Source organism: Tamandua tetradactyla, chromosome 21 (assembly GCF_023851605.1).
Source record: "Tamandua tetradactyla isolate mTamTet1 chromosome 21, mTamTet1.pri, whole genome shotgun sequence".
NCBI lineage: Eukaryota > Metazoa > Chordata > Mammalia > Pilosa > Myrmecophagidae > Tamandua > Tamandua tetradactyla.
The window spans coordinates 34,339,996-34,362,107 of NC_135347.1; the positions used below are offsets into that span (position 1 = coordinate 34,339,996).

The 22,112-nt window shown below is 37.9% G+C and overlaps 1 protein-coding gene across 16 annotated transcripts in view; it reads right to left on the reverse strand.

Moving 5' to 3' along the window:
- Window positions 1-22,112, reverse strand: part of CAST (calpastatin) — a 130,082-nt gene that overhangs the window by 40,129 nt on the left and 67,841 nt on the right. For 9 of the 16 annotated variants that reach the window (XM_077139101.1, XM_077139090.1, XM_077139096.1 and 6 more), the window contains 4 exons: window positions 13,129-13,188; window positions 2,368-2,433; window positions 1,856-1,897; window positions 430-486 (listed from right to left, as the gene is read on the reverse strand). In XM_077139101.1, coding sequence (XP_076995216.1) covers window positions 430-486; window positions 1,856-1,897; window positions 2,368-2,433; window positions 13,129-13,188 — 225 coding nt within the window. The remainder of the gene's footprint in view (window positions 1-429; window positions 487-1,855; window positions 1,898-2,367; window positions 2,434-13,128; window positions 13,189-22,112) is intronic. The other 7 variants (XM_077139098.1, XM_077139100.1, XM_077139102.1 and 4 more) reach the window with 2 other exon arrangements.

A 22,112-nucleotide genomic window follows, 5' to 3' on the forward strand; every position in this document is an offset into this window, starting at 1 on the left:
ACATACCACATAAACAAACACACACATACACACATGCACGTATGAAACACTGTCAATGAAATGGTAACTTTAAACACAATCCTGAGGCTTCTACTCTAAAGAGCAGAAACTGTTCATAACAGTTGTATTTTATGTGGCTTTGATTTGTGTGAATTTGAATGTATGACATAAACGTTTTAATACAATTTCATTTTAGGTACAAAATTTGAAGCAATGCAAAAACTTCAGCAAGAATCAACAAAAGTTTGAGGGCTGAGTAAATTATAAACCCTGCTATTGTCACATGATGGTGTCATTTTAGCCAATAAGCAAATACCAGCCAATTTTTTGTTGGAATTAGTCTTGAATAATGAAACAAAATATGAGTCGTGCCCCCTGCCAAAAAGAGTCTTCATTCTATAATATCAAGTCCTAATGATAATCATTTACCTCTGCGTGTTCCTTTGGCTTTTCTTCTTGGCTTTTCCCCTCAGGCACCACGGATGGCTGTCAATTTTAAGAGATAAAAACACAATTACTTTGGAGTCTACTCTTTTCAGATCTGGAGTAGACTCAAAAACAAAATCCCAATTAAATCATCTGCCTTTCTCGGGCATAGAGGTCCTCTTCTTTGGAATCACAGAAGACATGTGCTATCTGCCACTAGTAATCCCACCAATAGTCTCTGATAGTGACAATTATTAGAAGAATAATGAAAAATTCAGTAATTCATCTAGAATTCAGTATTTCACCTGGGTACAAATATATATGTATCTCTAAATTACTGGTTATTTTTCACATTTTGTGCAGACAATCTGTGCAGAGAAGTCAAATAACCACTCTAACCACTGAGTTTAATGAGAGGGGATTCTAGCTTGGGAATTTATTTCTTAAGTATCTCCCTTCATAGGAGCAGAAGAACACTGTTCCTTTTTTTTTTTTTTTCGATTTAATGATATAAGCAGAGAAGATCATTAGCATAAGAAACTCAATTCCCTTCAGATTTAGGAGACAACCAAGGCTTTTAAATGTGGAGAAAGCAACTTCTGTGTGGCTGCAGAATTCTTCACTCCAGAGAATACTTGGCAGTCACCAACCCCAGGGCCATCAGAGTGCCTCATCTAAAATCAGACAAGGCTCACCAGCTTTGACCCCTGTGACCTCACCCTGACTGGCCCTTATGGTACTTCAGTGAGAAGCACACATTTCCTCTGGTGCTGTCTAAGCATTCGCTGAAGTGCTTGGAAAAATAAAGGTTTTTTTTTTTTTCATCTGTGAAAACGCTGGGCCCACGTCTGTGCATAAACAGGAACGGCTCTCAGCTGGAACCACCATGATTCCGGAAGCCACGGGAAGCTACTCCCAAGGGAAAGTCAGTGCTTCTCAAGTGGCTGAAAAGTAGCTCTACCGTCAGATAAAGCTGTCAGGCAGCCAGCCAGCCCCTGAGGAGAGACTCTCCTCTTTTAAGGCTGACTACATGCTATATTCAGAGGACAGATTATTTCTGTCTTATCTTTAAAGCATTTGGATAGCCTCCTTATTATCTTTTGTCCTTTCTCCTTTGTCCTTTTTGCTTCATTTATTTAAAAAACGACTTCACTTCCAACAAAAACCTAGATATGAAGAAAATGCCTTCTGAAATAGTTTTTATCTGTAAAATATTATACATTCATTTTAATCAAATAAATAAATCAAGCAAAGGTTTAATGCTGCAATGGTTTATAAGATCCACTGGACAATCATATTAAAAAGAATAATCCAAAATTAACTAAATTAGCTGACAAGTTCTTTTGTCATTCAGTAGCATCAATGTGGGAGGATTGCTTATCCTTATGAAGAATCTCAAACAACTCACTAGTAGACTTAAATCACTTACTTTAGTTGATGGTGGCTTCTTCTCTGGTTCTGTTTTTACAGCCTAAATTCAGACAAAAAAGAAAAAGAAAAATGGACACAGCTTATAAAGATTATCACAGATTTGCTTCAATTAAGGAAGCTCAAAAGAGATGATTTTGATATAATTATAAACTTTATGAATTGAGTCTATTATTACACTTTGTTTGGAATTCAAACTCTTTAGATAAATGCTTAGATATGTGCTTTGTATAGCAAGGGTACTTACTGTGTTTCAGAGTCTCTAGCATGATCTCTTTATCAGTGAAACACTTGCCACAGGTTTCAGCTGATGGTGCGAAACAATGGGATGATGACAAAATGAAGGGCACACAAAGCAGTGAAATTTATTTTAAGCGTGAGAATGTGAGTGATGGGATCAGAGCATGACAGGGGACTGTGGAAGTGTGGTCTGCAATTATTAGCATGTGCTAAGCAAGCTGAAGGAACTTTTAGCAAACAGTGATGCCCACAGCACAAGGAACCACACATCACCTGTTTTTTGTGTCTTTTCTTGTTAGAAGAATGAGGTCCTTCCATCTGTTTGTCAATTGGAATGGCCTAATTATTAGAGCACAGCCCCAAGAAGGTTTAACAGAATTGTCAGAAAAGTTTTTCTGACAGTAAACCAAAAAAACCCAGAAACGTATAAACAGGGCTAAAATGTTTATAAAACAAGATATAGTATAATTTTAATTCAACTCAATTATAACTTCAAGAAGCACAACATTGTGAATGCAATTAACAGCATTCAATTACATATGTGAATATGGTTAAAAGGGGGAAATTTTAGGTTGTATATATGTTACTAGAATAAAAGTTTAAAAAATACATTGGACTGTACAACATATACAGTGAACCCTCTTGGAAACAATGGACTATAGTTAACAGTACATTAGAAAAGTGTTCTTTTATGAATTGTAACAGATGCCCCAAACTAATGCAAGGTGTTAATAATAGGGTGGTATATGGGAATTCTGTATTTTATGCATGATTTTTCTTTAAAACTATAACTTCTCTAAAACACAATTTTTAATAAAATATATTTTATTTTATTTTTTTAAATACTAAAAAACACCTAACAAATGCAAACATTCCTATTTTGATCATTCTGTTCTACATATACAATCAGTAATTCACAATATCATCACATAGTTGCATATTCATCATCATGATCATTTCTTCGAACATTTGCATCTATTCAGAAAAAGAAATAAAACGAAAACAGAAAAAAAATTTATACATACCATATCCCTTACCCCTCCCTTTCACTGATCATTAGCATTTCAAACTAAATTTATTTTAACATTTGTTTCCATTATTTATTTTTATTCCATATGCTAAAACAAAATTTTTAAAAAAAAGAAAAGAAAAAAAGAAGTTGTAGGAACACCAATTCTAAGGTGTCAGGCAAATATTTCCATTTGGGTTCACTTTTTTTTAGTGAAAGAGAATCTAAGATTTCCATTAATACAATTAATTTCTGGTCCCTTTCCCCTCTCTTTCTTCTCTTTGTAAAGACTGCCTGAGCAATATTATTATTTCTAACGTTGCTTGTTCAGCTAATGCCACAAAGTATTAACAGGCTGTCTTCAAAAATTTTCTGAAATTTTGTCAACATACCTTAAAACCACTTTGTAAATATTTAGTGCATGGATTTTTGTTGCCTTACATGTAGAGATGGGAAAGAAAATTCTAGGATGCTTCTGAGGAGCTGGTATAATTTACCTCCTGTAAAATACTGCAGTATCTTACAGAGTTTAAACTTTACCCTACCAAAGGTTACCTGTGTAGAAAAAGACAATTTCTTACGAACACACACGGATCTTCTATATAGGCAAGATATGAAAACAGAAATAAAACCTAATTAAACTTTTCATGAACTTTTCAAAATAAGACATTAAAAATTGGACCTAACGCTTTCCGCTATTTTGTTCTCTTTTATCTGCCTGATGGCATCAGCATAAACTATTTTTCTATTCTATTATCTGGAGGAGGCTAAAGCCAAATATCCTCTTAATTTATCATGGTTTGGGATTCAATAACGAAGATACACACTTTTCTCACATAATGGACTCCTGTTATGCCACTACACTTATGTTTGGGGAAAGAAACAAAGTTCTTGACTAAAGAAATTTTTTAAAAGAAATTTCAAATTTTGAATCCTTTAAAACTGCATTCTTGAGAATGAGATGCTGTTTGTGCTATCCTTTTGTGAGTTTACGTCAATGCAGTTTATTGAATAATTAATAAGGAAAATAAGCCAGCTGGTATTGCAGTCCTTAGAATCTACTAACAGCTTCCAAATCAAAAATCAAGATTTTTCCTGGGAGAACCATTCAAGACAATTAAGAATGTATGCTCACTGCCACAAACAGCTTATAAGGAAGGGGACATTTTAATCAGTAATCATGACCACATTTTCTAAATTTATTTTTGGTGGTGGTGGTGCTGAAAATAATAATGATGACAATAGTAACTAATGCTTACGGATCACCTCTTGGTTACCAGATAATGCTTTAAACTTTACGAGTATCCAATCCTCTAACGCTATGTGATAGATACTGTTATTATCCCCATTTCACAGGTGAGAACTCGAGGCACACAGGTTAAACAACTGGAACACATGTGCTAGAGCTGGGGTTGTTTGTTCTCTGTCACTTCACTGCATTATCTTTTCAGGCATGGCCAACTTCTGGGCCCTTGCTGTGGGACAGGCACTCTCCAGGAGGCTTATATGGTTGCTTCCTCACACAGCCTTGGGAGGTATGTACTGCTGTCATCCTCCACACTGTACAGAGAAGGAAACCAAAGCAGAGAGGCTGCCCAACACCACAGCCGATACAGAACGAGGCTACACAGCCAGGTTGTCTGGCTCCTGTACCCACTGCAGCGATCTCACCCAGATTAGAAATGACTTGACTGTCCATCACACACACCCAGCAGTGTGACTATGGAATCTAATGTCCAGGGACAAGGGAGGTAGAACGTAGATCCAGACCTATCACTGCCCCCAGCCCCCCTGCAGAGCTAGACTGATTTTCATTTTCAAAGTGTAAAACATGACAGGATTTGGCATAATATTAACTTGACTAACAGCTTTTCTCTTAAAGCTCAAAATATTTGGAACTTGCAAAAATCTCCAAAAGTAAGCCAGTATAAATATTATGAGCCAAACATCAGATGCCCATGAAGAGAAAATGTTTAATGAGAATAGTGTGGTTGTATCCAATCAACGAAAGAGAACTGAGGCAAAATTGGTTCCGGTGGTGAAAATCATGTGCATCTTATTTTTTTATTTTTTTATTTTTATTAATTAAAAAAAGAATTAACAAAACAATTAGAAATCATTCCAATCTACATGTACAATCAGTAATTCTTAATAACATCACATAGTTGCATATTCATCATTTCTTAGTACATTTGCATCGATTTAGAAAAAGAAATAAAAAGACAACAGAATAAGAATTAAAACAATAATAGAAAGAAAAAAAAACAAGAAAAACAAAAACAAAAAACCTATACCTCACATGCAGCTTCATTCAGTGTTTTAACATAATTGCATTACAATTGGGTAGTATTGTGCTGTCCATTTCTGAGTTTTTATATCCAGTCCCGTTGTACAGTCTGTATCCCTTCATCTCCAATTATCCCTTCTCTTTTTTTTTTTTTTTTTTAATTAACGGAAAAAAAGAAATTAACCCAACATTTAGAGATCATACCATTCTACACATGCAATCATTAATTCTTAACATCATCACATAGATGCATGATCATCATTTCTTAGTACATTTGCATTGGTTTAGAAGAACTAGCAACATAACCGAAAAAGATATAGAATGTTAATATAGAGAAAAAAATAAAAGTAATAATAGTAAAATCAAAACAAAACAAAACAAAAACCTATAGCTCAGATGCAGCTTCATTCAGTGTTTTAACATGATTACTTTACAATTAGGTATTATTGTGCTGTCCATTTTTGAGTTTTTGTATCTAGTCCTGTTGCACAGTCTGTATCCCTTCAGCTTCAATTACCCATTGTCTTACCCTGTTTCTAACTCCTGCTGAACTCTGTTACCAATGACATATTTCAAGTTTATTCTTGAATGTCCGTTCACATCAGTGGGACCATACAGTATTTGTCCTTTAGTTTTTGGCTGGATTCACTCAGCATAATATTCTCTAGGTCCATCCATGTTATTACATGGTTCATAAGTTTATCTTGTCTTAAAGCTGCATAATATTCCATCGTATGTATATACCACAGTTTGTTTAGCCACTCTTCTGTTGATGGAGATTTTGGCTGTTTCCATCTCTTTGCAATTGTAAATAACGCTGCTATAAACATTGGTGTGCAAATGTCCGTTTGTGTCTTTGCCCTTAAGTCCTTTGAGTAGATACCTAGCAATGGTATTGCTGGGTCGTATGGCAATTCTATATTCAGCTTTTTGAGGAACCGCCAAACTGCCTTCCACAGTGGTTGCACCCTTTGACATTCCCACCAACAGTGGATAAGTGTGCCTCTTTCTCCGCATCCTCTCCAGCACTTGTCATTTTCTGTTTTGTTGATAATGGCCATTCTGGTGGGTGTGAGATGATATCTCATTGTGGTTTTGATTTGCATTTCTCTAATGGCCAGGGACATTGAGCATCTCTTCATGTGCCTCTTGGCCATCCGTATTTCCTCTTCTGAGAGGTGTCTGTTCAAGTCTTTTTCCCATTTTGTAATTGGGTTGGCTGTCTTTTTGTTGTTGAGATGAATAATCTCTTTATAAATTCTGGATACTAGACCTTTATCTGATATATCATTTCCAAATATTGTCTCCCATTGTGAAGGCTGTCTTTCTACTTTCTTGATGAAGTTCTTTGATGCACAAAAGTGTTTAATTTTGAGGAGTTCCCATTTATTTATTTCCTTCTTCAGTGCTCTTGCTTTAGGTTTAAGGTCCATAAAACCGCCTCCAGTTGTAAGATCCATAAGATATCTCCCAACATTTTCCTCTAACTGTTTTATGGTCTTAGACCTAACGTTTAGATCTTTGATCCATTTTGAGTTAACTTTTGTATAGGGTGTGAGAGATGGGTCTTCTTTCATTCTTTTGCATATGGATATCCAGTTCTCTAGGCACCATTTATTGAAGAGACTGCTCTGTCCCAGGTGAGTTGGCTTGACTGCCTTATCAAAGATCAAATGTCCATAGATGAGAGGGTCTATATCTGAGCACTCTATTCGATTCCATTGGTCGATATATCTATCTTTATGCCAATACCATGCTGTTTTGACCACTGTGGCTTCATAATATGCCTTAAAGTCAGGCAGCGCGAGACCTCCAGCTTCGTTTTTTTTCCTCAAGATGTTTTTAGCAATTCGGGGCACCCTGCCCTTCCAGATAAATTTGCTTATTGGTTTTTCTATTTCTGAAAAATAAGTTGTTGGGATTTTGATTGGTATTGCATTGAATCTGTAAATCAATTTAGGTAGGATTGACATCTTAACTATATTTAGTCTTCCAATCCATGAACACGGTATGCTCTTCCATCTATTTAGGTCTTCTGTGATTTCTTTTAGCAGTTTTTTGCAGTTTTCTTTATATAGGTTTTTTGTCTCTTTAGTTAAATTTATTCCTAGGTATTTTATTCTTTTAGTTGCAATTGTAAATGGGATTCGTTTCTTGATTTCCCCCTCAGCTTGTTCATTACTAGTGTATAGAAATGCTACAGATTTTTGAATGTTGATCTTGTAACCTGCTACTTTGCTGTACTCATTTATTAGCTCTAGTAGTTTTGTTGTGGATTTTTCCGGGTTTTCGACGTATAGTATCATATCGTCTGCAAACAGTGATAGTTTTACTTCTTCCTTTCCAATTTTGATGCCTTGTATTTCTTTTTCTTGTCTAATTGCTCTGGCTAGAACCTCCAACACAATGTTGAATAATAGTGGTGATAGTGGACATCCTTGTCTTGTTCCTGATCTTAGGGGGAAAGTTTTCAATTTTTCCCCATTGAGGATGATATTAGCTGTGGGTTTTTCATATATTCCCTCTATCATTTTAAGGAAGTTCCCTTGTATTCCTATCTTTTGAAGTGTTTTCAACAGGAAAGGATGTTGAATCTTGTCGAATGCCTTCTCTGCATCAATTGAGATGATCATGTGATTTTTCTGCTTTGATTTGTTGATATGGTGTATTACATTAATTGATTTTCTTATGTTGAACCATCCTTGCATACCTGGGATGAATCCTACTTGGTCATGATGTATAATTCTTTTAATGTGTTGTTGGATACGATTTGCTAGAATTTTATTGAGGATTTTTGCATCTGTATTCATTAGAGAGATTGGTCTGTAGTTTTCTTTTTTTGTAATATCTTTGCCTGGTTTTGGTATGAGGGTGGTGTTGGCTTCATAGAATGAATTAGGTAGTTTTCCCTCCACTTCGATTTTTTTGAAGAGTTTGAAGAGAATTGGTACTAATTCTTTCTGGAACGTTTGGTAGAATTCACATGTGAAGCCATCTGGTCCTGGACTTTTCTTTTTAGGAAGCTTTTGAATGACTAATTCAATTTCTTTACTTGTGATTGGTTTGTTGAGGTCATCTATGTCTTCTTGAGTCAAAGTTGGTTGTTCATGTCTTTCCAGGAACCCGTCCATTTCCTCTAAATTGTTGTATTTATTAGCGTAAAGTTGTTCATAGTATCCTGTTATTACCTCCTTTATTTCTGTGAGGTCAGTAGTTATGTCTCCTCTTCCATTTCTGATCTTATTTATTTGCATCCTCTCTCTTCTTCTTTTTGTCAATCTTGCTAAGGGCCCATCAATCTTATTGATTTTCTCATAGAACCAACTTCTGGCCTTATTGATTTTCTCTATTGTTTTCATGTTTTCAATTTCATTTATTTGTGCTCTAATCTTTGTTATTTCTTTCCTTTTGCTTGCTTTGGGGTTAGCTTGCTGTTCTTTCTCCAGTTCTTCCAAACGGATAGTTAATTCCTGAATTTTTGCCTTTTCTTCTTTTCTGATATAGGCATTTAGAGCAATAAATTTCCCTCTTAGCACTGCCTTTGCTGCGTCCCATAAGTTTTGATATGTTGTGTTTTCATTTTCATTTGCCTCGAGGTATTTGCTAATTTCTCTTGCAATTTCTTCTTTGACCCAGTCGTTGTTTAGGAGTGTGTTGTTGAGCCTCCACGTATTTGTGAATTTTCTGGCACTCTACCTATTATTGATTTCCAACATCATTCCTTTATGGTCCGAGAAAGTGTTGTGTAAGATTTCAATCTTTTTAAATTTGTTAAGACTTGCTTTGTGACCCAGCATATGGTCTATCTTTGAGAATGATCCATGAGCACTTGAGAAAAAGGTGTATCCTGCTGTTGTGGGATGTAATGTCCTATAAATGTCTATTAAGTCTAGTTCATTTATAGTAATATTCAGATTCTCTATTTCTTTGTTGATCCTCTGTCTAGATGTTCTGTCCCTTGATGAGAGTGGTGAGTTGAAGTCTCCAACTATTATGGTATATGAGTCTATTTCCCTTTTCAGTGTTTGCAGTATATTCCTCACGTATTTTGGGGCATTCTGATTCGGTGCGTAAATATTTATGATTGTTATGTCTTCTTGTTTAATTGTTCCTTTTATTAGTATATAGTGTCCTTCTTTGTCTCTTTTAACTGTTTTACATTTGAAGTCTAATTTGTTGGATATTAGTATAGCCACTCCTGCTCTTTTCTGGTTGTTATTTGCATGAAATATCTTTTCCCAACCTTTCACTTTCAACCTATGTTTATCTTTGGGTCTAAGATGTGTTTCCTGTAGACAGCATATAGAAGGATCCTGTTTTTTAATCCATTCTGCCAATCTATGTCTTTTGATTGGGGAATTCAGTCCATTGACATTCAGTGTTATTACTGTTTGGATAATATTTTCCTCTAACATTTTGCCTTTTGTATTATATACATCATATCTGATTTTCCTTCTTTCTACACTCTTTTCCATATCTCTCTCTTCTGTCTTTTTGTATCTGACTCTAGTGCTCCCTTTAGTATTTCTTGCAGAGCTGGTCTCTTGGTCACAAATTCTTTCAGTGACTTTTTGTCTGAGAATGTTTTAATTTCTCCCTCATTTTTGAAGGATAATTTTGCTGGATATAGGAGTCTTGGTTGGCAGTTTTTCTCTTTTAGTATTTTAAATATATCATCCCACTGTCTTCTAGCTTCCATGGTTTCTGCTGAGAAATCTACACAAAGTCTTATTGGGTTTCCCTTGTATGTAATGGATTGTTTTTCTCTTGCTGCTTTCAAGATCTTCTCTTTCTCTTTGACCTCTGACATTCTAACTAGTAAGTGTCTTGGAGAACGCCTATTTGGGTCTAATCTCTTTGGGGTGCGCTGCACTTCTTGGATCTGTAATTTTAGGTCTTTCATAAGAGTTGGGAAATTTTCAGTGATAATTTCTTCCATTAGTTTTTCTCCTCCTTTTCCCTTCTCTTCTCCTTCTGGGACACCCACAACACGTATATTTGTGCGGTTCATATTGTCCTTGAGTTCCCTGATACCCTGTTCAAATATTTCCATTCTTTTCCCTATAGTTTCTGTTTCTTTTTGGAATTCAGATGTTCCATCCTCCAAATCACTAATTCTATCTTCTGTCTCTTTAAATCTATCATTGTAGCTATCCATTATTTTTTCTATGTTTGCTACTTTATCCTTCACTTCCATAAGTTCTGCGATTTGTTTTTTCAGTTTTTCTATTTCTTCTTTATGTTCAGCCCATGTCCTCTTCATGTCCTCCCTCAATTTATCGATTTCATTTTTGAAGAGGTTTTCCATTTCTGTTCGTATATTCAGCATTAGTTGTCTCAGCTCTTGTGTCTCATTTGAGCTATTGGTTTGTTCCTTTGACTGAGCCATATTCTCAATCTTTTGAGCGTGGACAGTTATCTTCTGCTGCTGGTGTCTGGGCATTTATTCAGATTTCTCTTTGTGTTGGACCCAGCAAGGTTGTAATATTTTTCTGTGAAATCTCTGGGTTCTGTTTTTCTTATCCTGCCCAGTAGGTGGCGCTCGTGGCACACGTTTGTCTGCGGGTCCCACCAGTAAAAGGTGCTGTGGGACCTTAAACTTTGGAAAACTCTCGCCGTCCTGGGGGTTCGCTAGCCGAAGCGGCTTGAGCCGGCCCTCGGTCCGAACGCAGGGAGGGTTGCTGGTCGCCGCAGCCAGGGAAAGAGCCTGTCCGAATTTCCTACTCGGCCCTGGGCAACAAGCGTGGCGGGAGGGCGCCAGCGGCAGCGGCCCGCCCGAGAGAGTGCACGTTCCCCGGGAGTCACGGGTTTGGAAGGGGCCTCCCCCACCCGTCACCGTTCTCCGCGGCCTGGGGGTTTCCGATCCAATTCTCTCAGTTGGTCCGGGGGCTGCGCGTGGTGTGGGCACCAGCCGTCTTTGTTTCAGGGGACCGCCTCTCCAATTCTCCCAGCCGGCCCGGGAAGGGGGAAGGGAGTAACTCCGGCCGCTTGCCACCCCGCCCGGTAAGGCCCGCGCGCCTCGGCGATCTCACCCGAGCTGCTTCTCTCAGCCAGCCAGCCGTTCCAGGATGGGGTACGCTGTCTTTTTTATCTCTGTTGTGGCTTTGGGCGCTTTCTGTATCGTTTCTACTCCCCTAGTAGGTGTCCTGGAGAAGAAACTAAGATCCGCGCGTCTTACTAAGCCGCCATCTTCCAGGAAGTCTCCTGTGCATCTTATTTTTGTCTCTCCCTCTTTTCTCTCTCCTCATGCTTTTCCTCTCTCTCTCCTCGCTTCCCCCGGTTTCATAGGTCTGCCAGGAATTCTCAAGATAAATGCTCAGCGATCACTGAGAGTTTGCTGACATTTGTTCTGGAAAACAAGGCACACTTGAACGAAGCATGGTCCATGAGCTGAGAGAGTAAGGGTGGGACAGACCAGAGGCTCTGAGTCAAATGTGACCCCAAAGAATTAAGAACTCTTACATTTCTGGATCTCCTTTCTATCTCCTCTCTTTAATTTTCATGGCCTCTAAATTCAGTGAGGTTTGTTTTTTTTTTTTTTTTGGGATATTCTCTTACAGTCTTTTAAGAATAGGCTAGGTAAAAATAAATAGTGATGGCTAATGGGGCAATTACTAATCAGATAATATACACTTTGAAAACAATTAAGAAATTAATGCAAACATAAAATACCAAATAAAGAGTACAAAATAGTTTTAGATAAAAAACAGAAGTAAATGCCAAATGGTATTTATAAAGTTTAGATCTGGGTAGTGTACTTCAAGATACTGGTCATGTCCTTTAAAAGTGGTTCAAAATAAGGCCACAGGATTCCTCATTAGTACTAAATTATGGCACCATGTTCCTGGGACAGGATCCTAAGTCATATTCAAGTACTCTAAGGAAACAAAAAGCAAAAGTATGTTGGGGATTTTCAACAAGGGCAATTTAATAATAATGGAGCTGGGGTAGTTCTCAAAGGGACTAAAAATATTGCCTCATAAGAATTAGTTGGGAGCATTTCAAAAAATGCTTCTTTTTCAATGCTCTACCCTAGAATAATCCCCAAGGAATGGAGTTTAAGTCACAGTAACTAAGGGAGAGTTTTAACAAATTTGTGCCAACTCATCAGAACTATGTAACAACCCCCCTAGAGGACACTTTATTTTTATGTTTGACATCTTAATAAATGATTATTAGAATAAATCCCAAATAGAGCCCAAACATTTATTAATAAGATGGTGTCACATGATTCAAATTTCAGAAAGAAACTTCAGAAAGCATTCAAAATAACCAGTATCTGCTTCACTGCTTTAAAAAGTTCATTTAGTACAACTTTTCACATTCTTGTATCTATTTCTAAATTACATGATAGTAAAAACAATTTAACCAGGAAGTTAAGAATTTATATTCTTTTCAGATCTACAGAAATGTACCTAGAGATTTTCTTACAATTAAAAACTCCATCAACTCCAGGACTCTAGATGACTACTAATCTAGAGTCTCTAGATCTCTCTAGATGACTACTAATTTCTAGGTATTCTAAAATGAAGTAGATGTGCATAAATGACGTTTGAGGAAAATAGTGGGATGAAGGAAAGCTGAGTTGTCAAGGGCCCTTACAAATCAGGAAGAAAATGCTTCCTTCTTACGGGCACAGATAACATTTGTCAACAATACTCTTTAATTTGTTTTGCTCTAAAATATGATCAATTTAAAGTAGCACCCACCCAAGTTGACCCTTGAAAGTACATCATACCTTGGTTTCTGTAGGATTCATACTGGAAGATTTGCTGGTTGCAGCAGATAAAGTTGACACCTAGAAAGGAAAGAAATAGAAATTCTGATTCTGTTTAAACTTACAACCCTGCATTGTTCTCTAGCTCTTTCTTTTTTTTTAATTCAAAAAACGTTATTAGAGAAGTTGTAGGTTTACAGAACAGTCATGTATAAAATACAGGATTCCCATATATCACTCTACCACCAACACTTGCACTGGTAAAGAAAGTTTGTTACAAGTGATGATAACACTTGCTTTGTAATTCTACACTTTTTAAACAGTAGTTACATTTGTTACAATTGATGAAAGATTATTAAAGTAGAACTGTAACTATTGTCCATAGTTTATTAGTGGTATTTTTCCCCATACTCCCGACATTATTATTATGCATGTTTTTATTTTATTACTCATCTGCCTATACACTGGATAAAAGGAGTGCCAATTATAAGACTTTTCTGATCGCATGATAAAAGCTATATAGTTATACAATCACTATCAAAGGTCAAGGTGGCTGGATTACAGTTCAACAATTTCAGGTATTTCCTTCTGGCTATTCCAATACACTAGAAACTAAAAAGAAATATCTATATAATGAGTCAGTTGTCATAATCATTTGTTAAATCCCAATTTCTAGTTACACCTTCTCCCTCTCATTCGATCACTCTCAATCTTCAGGGATATCTGGGCAATGATCGTTTTAACCTCTTCATGTTCCAGCTCCTTCTTAAGCATCTTCTTCCTAACTATTTATCTTGGTGTTAACTAGTTTAGAGTTCTCCCCAAAAGTCCAAGGGGTAGTGCTGCCCAGTGGTACAAGCCACAGTAACCAGATCAGTATGAGTTCAAATTTGGAGTCTGCCACTTACTAAATAATCTTGGGCAAATACCTAAATTTTCTGAGCTTCAGTTTTTTATCTCCAATTCTTCTTCAATAGATAACAACTACCTTGTAAGTTTATTATAGGAATTAGTGCCTGGCACAAACAAGTGCTCAGTAATAACATTATAATTACTATTTGTGCTATTTTTAGAAACAACATGAACTTTAAAACTCTACAGATTTTGGTTCAGATCCAGCTCTGCCACTTAATAGTCTGTGACTTTGAGCCCTAGTTTTTCAGGCATATAAAATGGGACCAATAACACATGCCTTTCAGGATTGTTAACTATTGGAGATATTGTGTGTAAAATATTAGGCACATGGTAGATGCTCATTAAATTACTAGTATATTATTCCTAAGATCTTATGCAAAATAGAGCAAGCAAGGACATAACCTCAGGAAGGAAACTCGGATGGATTAGTATCATCCTTTCAGTGTTCCATAGGGAAGAGAAGGTAGGAGAAGGGGTTGTAGAGGGAATTTTGCTATAGTATATGTCTCATCTTAGTCTTCTCCCTGGAGAGCAAGAGGTGATGAATGATAAATGAAGTACAAACACCTTTCCTAATGGCACATGTGGATACTTACATACTATCAAGTAGTACTCTAATCCTCAACTTGTATTACACTGGTTAATATTAAACAAACAACACTCATCTTCATGAATCCCAATCCCAGTTCATTGAACTCTCCTTAATATTTGAGTCCATTAGCTTTAGAGCCCAGGGTTCCATTTAGCACAAGTTGCCTCCTTAGACAGTAAACAGCTGCCGCTCTGCCAGCAATTCCCAGAGAAGTCCGTACCGTGGACTCTTCTGTCTCTATTGCCTGGCTCTGAGCCACCTCAGAGAGTGACTCACAGGGCAGGTGAGTCATCCCTGCCTCTCCCCCATGCCCTGCACAACTCCCTACGGCTCAAAGCGAGCCATATAAAACCCACTGTCACTCGTGGCCCACAAAAAAACCACCGTCCTCACTGACCTCAGTAAATGTAGAAGATATGATGCTCATAGATAAAGTATCATAATTTATATATAAAAGCCTAATGTACTTTTTATTTTTTATACATAAAATATATATATAAATATATACATCATATATTCATTTTCCAAATATAATTATAGGAACTAAACTATTCCTGAGGGCCCTTCATCTCCAACTGGGCATAACCCCCCTACTCCCAATATGCACACATGCATGCCCAGGCATGCATGCACACACACACACACACACACACACACACACATGCACACACCCCCCCCACCCGGTCACTGTACCAGGGCATGGAGCAGCTGTACTCACGTCCTCCTTGAGATAAAGAACTGCAATATCAATCAAGGTAGATTCCCCTCACAGCAAATTAATGGGCAAATATAGGAACCTTCATTTACGACTGAGAACACTTCAAAAACAATTTGTGGGAATTAAAGTTACCCATACTTATATAATTCTATGTCTTCACAATTACGACTGGTTGACGCATTTCCACTCAAACTCAGAAAGTTCCACTTTATTGCATCCCATTCCTTCAATGATTTACTCAACCATGCAGAACCATCAAAAAAAAAAAAAAATATTTTACATGAAAGTGCCCTTTAGGATGTAAATCTCCAGGTCAACTTTAACTTGTTATTTAAACATCCAAATTTATTAAAACATTCATAAAATCATAGTCTTGGAATTTCCAATCTGCCTCAAAAAGGTACTTATTAAGCAATACCTTGAAGGGATCTTCAAATCTTAGAAAGGAGAACACTTTCAAAGAACCACCAAGAATAGTAAATCTCTGCAGAGAATAACTATAAATAAGTATGGAGAGGTTATAATGGGAATTTAGCTGAAGGCCTTGTTTCTTCCATGAAAGTTTTACCTCACTGCTAAGGCAGTATGCATTTTGAAATTGAACTATGAAAGTCATTTTATGAGGGCTGGAAATAACCCTACTGTTATTAACTCATTCAAATGTGGCTTATTATAGCTGGCTCGATTTTAGTCTGTCTGTAAAGACATCAAACATTTACTATTTGTTTTCTCGGGTGAGACAAAAATATACTTTCATGCTGAACCCTTCTGTATGGTTTGAATTTCTAATCATGGATACAAAAAACCTTTATAATTAAAAAGTTTTAAAGAGTTAACCCATAAATCACAGCATTGGAAAGAAACTTAAAGATCACCTTGAAAAAAAAACCCAGCATATATATTTTAAATAAATGAGGAAAACTGAAGCTCATCAATATTAAGTGACCTGTTCAAGGTTTACCACAGCTCACTGGCTCCACAAACATTTATCTAGAGGCTTGTCTGTGCCAGGTACTATTCTAGGTGCTGGGAACTCACTGATGAACTTGACAGAAATGTCCCTGCCCTTGTGAAAGTTACAGGCTACTTAGAAATGGCAATAAAAGAATAATCACACATTGTGGTAAGTGCTTCAGAGGAAAACTGCAGGGTCTGCTGAGTACACAGACTAAGGGACCGAAGCTTGTCCACGGGGCAGTGGGAACAGGTGACGCTGAGGAAGTAACTGCTAATGTGGGGGCTACGGAGCAAGAAGACATCACCCGAGCAAGACTGAGGGTGAGCTCTGTGTCTGAAGACCCTCCGAGCTGTGTATGCCAGAGCTGGGGCCCAGGACGCCTGATTTCCAAAACAATGTCCCTCGGCTGCCAGCCCTGCTAACTTCAAGAGGCATCAGTTTTATAACAAAACTATCAGTGCTCAGACACACTAAAATATTTATTTAGGATTAGTGCTACAAATAAGACTGAGTATAGCTACAACAGTATTTTTCCTCCTAAATGATGCATGCATTCATAATAGCCAAGGTATCATTAATCATTTATAAACTAGAGTTAAGACAGAAATCAGGGTAACAAAAAACAAAGTGCCTTAAAATAATCATTCTCTACCCACTTATCCACCCTTCAACAACTATTTAAAAAGTAATGGGCCCTCTGACACCATGGGATTGATAATGCCTGCCTGACCAAATGGGGGAAAAGAATTGTAACAAAATAAGGTATTAGTGGCTAAGAGAGTTTCAGATAGAGTTAAGAGGTGATTCTGGAGGCTACTCTTACCCAAGCTTCATCTAGATATTGCTATTTACCATGGTTTGCCAACCCCCAACCAAACCACTCCTGCCAACCCTAAAGAACACCTACGGCTCTATCTGAGATTCTACAAAGGTTCCACGCACTGTGATTACTTTCCAGAAACCTACAACCTCCAAATGGGTTCCTAGGCCAGATAAGTCCTGAAACCCAGAGGGGCCAGCCTCTCCAGAATATCAACCAGTTCTATCCCCCATCCCATATTATTGGCAACCCTTTTTAACATGAAAAGTTAGAACGGGCACAGTCCAAATACTCCTAAAGACTGGGAGAAAGATCAAAGGAGGAGGAGGAGTTATAACGGAGAAGGCTAGATTTAACAAATAAGTATGACTGCTGAATCATTATACCAATATTTCTTTTAGTCTTCAGTGTCCTAGGGCAGCTACAGAAGGAAGAACCTAAAATTGTGGAATGGTAACCCATACCAAACTCTGAAGTCAAATCTGTTCTGTAACTATTTGTTATAATGTACTTCAAAATTTATTGCTTCTTTGTCTATATGTCATATTTCACACACACAAAAAGAGTAGAGGGCCAGGGGGCTGAAGATGTACAATGAAGGCGATATAATCACGGTCTTGGAAGAGCTCAGAGTCCAGTCAGATGAATAAACACCACAGGTTAAGTGCTCATGCAGAAGTATGAAGACAGCCCGACATGACCAAACAAATGTTTGAGTTCTAAGACTGTTCCAGGTCCACCTCAAATAATCTTGCTATAATACCAAGCTGTACAAAAATAAACCAATAATGATTTTAAAAATATTGTTACAGCATAGAAAAATGAATACTTAGTCCTGTATTTAACTAAAATGCCATCTTATTTTTTGGCATTTGTTCTAGTTCGCAAGCTGCCAAAATGAAATATATCAAAAACAGAATGGCTTTCTAAAAGGGGAATTGATTATGTTTCAAGTTCATAATTCTAAGGCTGTGAAAATGTCCAAATTAAGGCACCAAAAGGAGGTTACCTTCACTCAAGAAAGGCTGATGAAGTTGGGGGTTTCTCTATCAGCTGGGAGAGCACATGGCGACATCTGCTAGCTTTCTCTCCTGGCTTCTAGTTTCATGAAGCTCCCTCGGGGGCATTTTCCTTCCTTATCTGCAAACATCTCTGAAGCTTTTTCCAAAATGTTTCCCTCTTAAAGGGCTCTAGTAAGCAACCCAACCTTTAATGAGTGGAGACACATCTCCACGGAACCCATGTGATCAAAGGTTACCACCTGCCACTGGGTGGGTCACATTTCCATGAGAATGATCAAAAGATTCTACCAGCAATATTGAATGAAGATGAAAGGACATGGTTTTTCTGGGGTACATAATAGCCTCAAACCGGCGCAGCATTATTCAACAAATTGTCTTTAAATGTTCTAACTTACCACAGCAACAATTGTGGAAGTTCACTACAGTAAACAACTAGAGATATGAGGGACAGATAGTATGCTTTAAGACCCTTGGAAAATGAAACCACTTTCCTTTTCCATATACATTTTGCAAAGGCAACCAGGCTCCAGACTTTCAGCTCTCCCATCCGTTCTGGCCAGAGTGATTTTTCCACATGCCACTCTTCTGCACGTCTCTCCTAATGTAGAACCAGAAATGAATCCAGTCACCCACTGTGTCACAGAGAAATCCTGCCAGTAAAGACCCCTGTAATCCAATATCACCTTAGCTCCCAACACAGAACCTCCTGCCAGGCTACAGGTCTATTCCTGTCTCAAGGCACATCTCACTCATCTCCCACTTTATGTTTTTCTCACACAGAGTCCACTAGGTGGGATGCTTCTCTTCCCAAAATATCCAAATCCTATGCATCTATCCTTTAAAGAGCATCTCACTGGTCCCCAGCCCTGGCATCTAATTTCTGGACCACTGTGAGTAGTCTAAGTGGGCATTCTCCTTCTCCAAACCCCAATCCACTCAACAACAGCATTATACACAGGTAGGTAATGACATAACTGCACCATGAGTGAATGGTCTTCTCCCTGGATGGAGATCCTCTAAAAGGGCTGTCTGCGATGGAAACAGCCCATGTCCATCAATGGATGAATGGATAAGCAAGCTGTGGTGTATACATACTGTGCTGGTTTGAAAGTATTATGTAACCGAGAAAAGCCATGTTTTAATCTTGATTCAATCTTGTGAAAGCAGATGTTTCTTTTAATCCTGATTCAATGATATAGGTTGGAATCCTTTAATTAGAATATCTCACAGAGCCATGACACACCTAATTGTGGGTATAAGTATTTGTTTAGATGGAGATGTGACTCCACCCATTCCAGGTGGGTCTTGATTAGTTTACTGAAGTCCTTTAAAAGAGGAAACATTTTGGAGAGAGCTCAGAGCCGACAGAGACCACAGAGAGAGAGCCAACAGAAACTTCAGGGCTGACAAAGAGAGTAGAGACACGAATGTCTGGAGCTGTGCGGGGCCCAGCAGATGTTGCCTTTCCATGAGAAGTTAAGCAAGCCAGAACCTGGAGAGAGCCAAGGGAAGCCAAGAGATGAAAGCCAGCTCCCAAGAAGCAAAGTGAGGAATCCCCACACTGACAGAGACCGAAAGCAAAAGAGCCCAGGACCAGCAGATACCAGCAGATATCGCTATGTGACTACCGAGGTGAAACAGCTGTTCTGGACAGTATCAGCCTTTCCTGAGGGAAGGAAATCTCTTGTCGGTGTCTTAGTTTGGACACTTTCACTTCCTTAGAAGTATAAACTTGTAACTTATTAAATTTCTCTTTTGTAAAAGTCATTTCAGTTCTGGTCATAGCCAGTAGCCAGCCAGTAGCTAGCAAACTAACACACATACGATGGAATATTATACAGCTGTAAGACAGAATAAAGTCACGACACATGCCACAGTGTGGATGAAATCTGAAGACACATGTTGAACAAAATAAGCCAGAAACAAAATGGTCTCATTAATATGAACTAACTTTAATGAGTTAACTCTGAGAGCTCAAGTTGAGGATACAGGTTATCAGGAGATAGAAAGAGGGTAGAAGTTGGGTATTTGATGCTGGAGTACAAAATGTTCAACAGGATTGATTGTAAAGATACAGAAATGGATTGCGCAATGCTGTATGATGGTAGCACAATATTAGAAACACACTGAACAAAGCTGAGTGTGAGCAGGGTTGAAAGTGGATGGCTAGGGACATGTAGGACACCAGAAAGAAAGACAGAGGATGACAATCGGGATTATATAACTGAGCAAAACCTAGAGTGGACCATGGTGGTGATTAAATGTACAAATACAAGAAGATTTTTACATGAGGGAGAACAAATGAAGGTCACCATTGCAAGGTGTTAAAAATGGGATGGTATATAGAAAAATACAATTAATGCAAACCAGGGTCTATAGTTAATAGTAACACTGTAAAAGTCCTTCATTAATTGTAACAAAGGCAATATATCAAGGCTAAATGTCAATAAGAGGGGGATATAAGGTAGGGTTATGGGAATTCTTGGTGCTGGTATTGTTTCTCCCTTTTTAAAAAAATTGTTTTTTCCTTCTTCTTTCTTTATGGGAGCAATGGAAATATTCTCATAGAGATTGTGGTGGTGAATGCATAACTATGTGATTATACTGGGAGCCACTGATTGTACACTTAAGTATTGTACTGATTTGAAAGTATAATGTATTCCAGAAAAGCAATGTTTTAATCCTGATTCAGTCTTGTGGAGGCAGCTGTTTCTTTTATCCTGATTCAATACTGTAGGTTGGTATCTTTTAATTACATCATGTCCATGGAAATGTGACATGCCCAGTTGTGGGTGTGACCCTTTTTTTTTTTAATGCCACAGTAAAAAGACAGAGGTGAAGGAGCCCCAGAAGGCTGAATCCTTCAGCTGTCTACAGGTAAATGTCTTAGGGTCCATTAAGTGGTTAGTTCTCAAGTGTGAAAAAAGGAAAAGGTAACATAATACCTCAATCCAGCAGGGTCCTGGCAGGAAACAGACAACACACATAAATTAGGTAATTTGAGGAGAGTTTTTTAAAAAGAGTATTTAAAAAGGTATGGACAGGATGCCACAGAGATACTACAGAACCCCAGGATTAGACACAGTAGGATACAATTATTATATTATACTAGACCTGAATGTGAAGGGAGAGAGCAACTACCAGAACACAGAAAGAGGGAGACTGTGGTCATAGAAAGAATTGTGACCTTTTGATTAGAGGGGATATGTCTCCACCCATTCAAGGTGGGCCTTGATTAGTTTACTGGAGTCCTTTAAACGGAAATATTTTGGAGACATCTCAAATGCAGACACTTGGAGAACAGTTGCATCAGAGCTGACAGAGACATGGATATTTTGAGATGCTCAGACTGCTGACGGAGAGAGCAGATACCTAGACACAGGCAGAGCCCAGCAGACACTGCCATGTGCTTTCCCATGAGATGCTAAGCAAGCCAGAACCTGGAGAGTCAAGGGAAGCCAAAAGATGAAAACCAGCCCTGGAGAAGCTAACAGAGGCTGAAAGCAATGGACCCCAGTACCAAGGGACCAGCAGATGTCAGCCAGGTGCCTTCCCAACAGAGGTGTTTCAGGCAGCATCAGCCTTTCTTGAGTAAAGCTAACCTTTTATTGGTGCCTTAATTTGGACATTTTCATGTCTAAAAACTGTAAACTTGCAATTAATCAATTAATTAATCAAAAAGGAATTAATAAATTCCTTTTTAAAAGCTGTTCCATTTCTGGTATATTGGATTCTGGCAGCATTAGGAAATCAATACACTGGCAACACCTGAGAAGCAGAATCAGAGTTCTACAGTTTTGAAAGTTAGCATTACTCCATATAGCAACTGTTAAAGAAGTTGAAAAATACATCAGATCTCAACTGAAGATATGAATAAAACACACCTGGTTAGGACCAAGATAAATCAGAATACAAGGTGTCAAGGTCAGGTTCATGTGTCAACTTGGCCAGGTGGTGGTGCCCAGTTGTCTGGTTGGGTA